The sequence below is a fragment of the Gekko japonicus genome, unplaced genomic scaffold, assembly GCF_001447785.1.
Source record: "Gekko japonicus isolate JY-2015 unplaced genomic scaffold, Gekko_japonicus_V1.1 scaffold3239, whole genome shotgun sequence".
Classification (NCBI taxonomy): Eukaryota; Metazoa; Chordata; class Lepidosauria; order Squamata; family Gekkonidae; genus Gekko; species Gekko japonicus.
The window spans coordinates 13,618-16,868 of record NW_015174935.1 but is presented as its reverse complement, the minus strand read 5'-3'; the positions used below and the strand labels follow the sequence as shown (position 1 = coordinate 16,868).

Below are 3,251 nucleotides of genomic sequence, written 5' to 3'. Positions count from 1 at the left end.
CTTCCTTCCTTCCTTCCTTCCTTCCTTCCTTCCTTCCTTCCTTCCTTCTCTCTTTCTCTGTGAGAGGTGGTGGTGTTAAAGAGTCTTTTGCATGTGCTTCACATTAACCATGGTCCTGGAGGTTGAAGAGTATGTGGTGCCAGCTGGAAAGCTTTTTGGGGGTGGGGTGGGGCCTGAATTAATCCTTGGTCACCAGTCGTTGCCCATCCATAGGATACTGCACGTAGTCTTCCTTCCTTCCTTCCTTCCTTCCTTCCTTCCTTCCTTCCTTCCTTCTCTCTTTCTCTGTGAGAGGTGGTGGTGTTAAAGAGTCTTTTGCATGTGCTTCACATTAACCATGGTCCTGGAGGTTGAAGAGTATGTGGTGCCAGCTGGAAAGCGTTTGGGGGATGGGGTGGGGCTTGAATTAATCCTTGGTCACCAGTGGTTGCCCATCCATAGGATACTGCATGTAGCATCCTGTATGACGGAACTGACCAGAAAAGGCGACATCAGCCCCCCCCAGTGTCTTTCTAAAAATCGCTCCTCTCGTCCCCTGCCCTCGACCTTTCTTTGATTGTGGCTATGCCTCTCATGGAGCCATTTTGTGGTTGGCTTGACGTCCCATGGTAGTTGTGTTGTGGTTGCACCTCCTACTCTTATTTCTGAATTCCAAATGTTCCCACAGGTCCAAAAAGGTCGGGGATCCCAAGCTACATTCATGGTACGGTTTCAGGCCAATCACAAAACTAGGATGCATGCTGCCTTCAGGGTAATCGTTCGTATTTATAATCCAGGAAGAGACAATAGCAGTCCTAAAATGGTTGCCTTTAGCTTCCTTTTCCTGTCTCAGCCTCACCCCGAGGTCTGCAAAGGGCCCGTCTAGCAATGCCAGCTGAGCCACCCGACACCGGTCCCTGTTGGCCAGGGTCTGGGGCGTGCTGTAGCCCCCCCTCAGGGCATTCTCCTCGGCAATCAGCGCTTCCAGCTCTGGCGTGGCTCCTCCCGTTACCAACGTACGTATCAGCGTGAGAATATTGTCGTTGAAGTATGTCTGGGAAGATAAAAGAGAGCTCTTTAAGCAAACACCATTAAAGTCACAACTGAAGACATCCAAATTACAACTTTTCGAGCTTTCTGCTGTTTAAAGTTCTTGGCTGTCTCTTCAAATAATTTCCCATAGGAAGTGAAAAGACAGCATCCCCCAATTACTCTATTTTCTTCTGTCCCATTAGGCTCCTGCACTCGATCCTTCGCCCGCCTGTCCCCCCTAAAGAGGGAAAAAAACCACACCAATTCAGGGCTGATTTTTATTAAAGAACAAAAAAAAAGTGAATCATTTATGTTTCCTATAATTGGTGTTATTGGCGAAGGAATGACTGCTCTCCTTCTCATTGCCTTCATGTCTAATAACAGCTTTTAGGACGGGTAATTGTAAAATCCAGACCACATTTAAAGCTTACAGGGGCTAGATTGCCTTTTTATACTTGTCACCAATCCGCTGGGGAGCCGCCTCTGTGCTTCAAATGTCATTACTTATTACGGCGGCTGGGCCCGTGCAGTCTTCCCGGTGCATTGTACTAAACATCTCGTTATGAGGCCTGACAGTGTTCAGACACAAGCAGGTATCAATTAAACATTTTGAGTTCGTTCCAGATAAATGTATGATGAGTTTAGGATCCTGCCTCTCCCTTTTTAAAAACTCTAGGGTATAGGGTAAGTGTAGTTTATTAGGGAAGATTTCCTCCGCAGTGACATTTCGCCGGCGCCGGAAGCCGCGCTGGCCTGTCAAGCAAACAATGGGCATTTTAAAATATTAATTTAATGCCAACAGAAGGGAGTTCATTTAAAAGTACAGTGGACTGGTTCAAAGATGCTCCATTAAATAGTTACTATCTATGACAGGCTGAGTACCCCAGTCATAATAATAATAAAAAAGAGTGATTAATCTCTAGCCGCGACCTGGATGGCCCAGGCTAGCTGGATCTCGGAAACTAAGCAGAGTCAGCCCTGGTTAGTTCTTGGAAGGGAGACCACCGAGAATGTCCAGGGTCGCTACGCGGAGGCAGGCGATGGCCAACCTCCTCTGAATGTCTCTTGCCTTGAAAACCCAATGAGGGGGTCACCATAAGTTCTAATGCAATCTGCTAAATTGATATGTGCAGCCCCTTTTCCTCGTGTGACTTCAGGGAGAAACCAGAGGACAACCCAGAGACGTGGGTGAATCTTCCTGAATCTCAAAGCTATTTGATAGGTGCCCTTGAGACTGTTCAGATGATTGGCCGAGGATGAAATCCAGAATTCGCCACTAGAACGAAATTTCGCTTTCAGATGACATTTCGGCAGGTGCTCCAGCCCACAGTCTTTGGAGTAACCTTGCGGGGGGAAGCAGCGGCACCCTTGCTGGAATCATGGCAAGGGCACTAGCTGTCAGTATGCCTCAACACGGAAGCCAAAGAACTGGCAGTGGGAGACTTCTGCCATTGTGGCCTACATGACTGGCCCACAAAGGGGCTGAGGCATGCTATCGCACTGGTGTCACTAGTGTCGATCTTCATTCTTGTCTATTAAAAGAAGGAGACAACAGTGGAGGACAGGGCTTCCTTTTTGTTGTTGTTGTTCAGTCGCACAGTCGAGTCCGACTCTTCACGACCCCATGGACCACATCATGCCAGGCCCTCCTGTCTTCCGCCGTCCTCTGAAGTTTGCAGCAGAACCTTAAGGAACTGTATTTGTCTGATGCTGGCTAAAGTCTTTGTGCATTCACAGCACCGTAGAGCGAAAGGCATTCAAAACTATGTTCTGTTTGTTCCACGAGAGAAGTCAGCGTGGCCTGGATCTGCTGTCCAGTATAAGAAACCAGCCCGGATGTTTTCACAGTTGTGGTTTAGCACAATCCTTTTCAGAGGAAAACACAAGATTCCTGTTGTGAAGCGTGTTCCAGTCACTGATAAGGAAGGCTCTTTAACTGGTTGTTGCTAACTAGATGCCGTCTCCAGCGTTCCAGTATAGAAATATACACGCTGTGGAAGGGACAGGGGTCATTTCGTAGAAAAAGAGGTGCAGGAGCTCATTAGCATAACTCAATAGCATAACTTATTTGCATAAGCCACACCCCCTGACATCACCGGAAGTGTGTCAGAAGGCAACACCCACCACTCAGGCTCCACTGGACTGTTTTGTATTGCTAGCTATTGGGGGGGGGGGGAACCGGGAAGTCCCTCACAGAGGAGGGAGAGCTTGTACCTGAATAAAACTTGGTTATAAAAGTG

The 3,251-nt window shown here is 47.9% G+C and overlaps 1 protein-coding gene across 1 annotated transcript in view; it reads right to left on the bottom strand.

Moving 5' to 3' along the window:
* The window catches only part of LOC107122072 (calcium-activated potassium channel subunit alpha-1-like), a gene marked incomplete at its 5' end in the record, with an annotated part of 36,217 nt that overhangs the window by 21,906 nt on the left and 11,060 nt on the right, over positions 1-3,251 (bottom strand). The window contains one exon of the mRNA XM_015425099.1: positions 666-1,033. Coding sequence (XP_015280585.1) covers positions 666-1,033 — 368 coding nt within the window. The remainder of the gene's footprint in view (positions 1-665; positions 1,034-3,251) is intronic.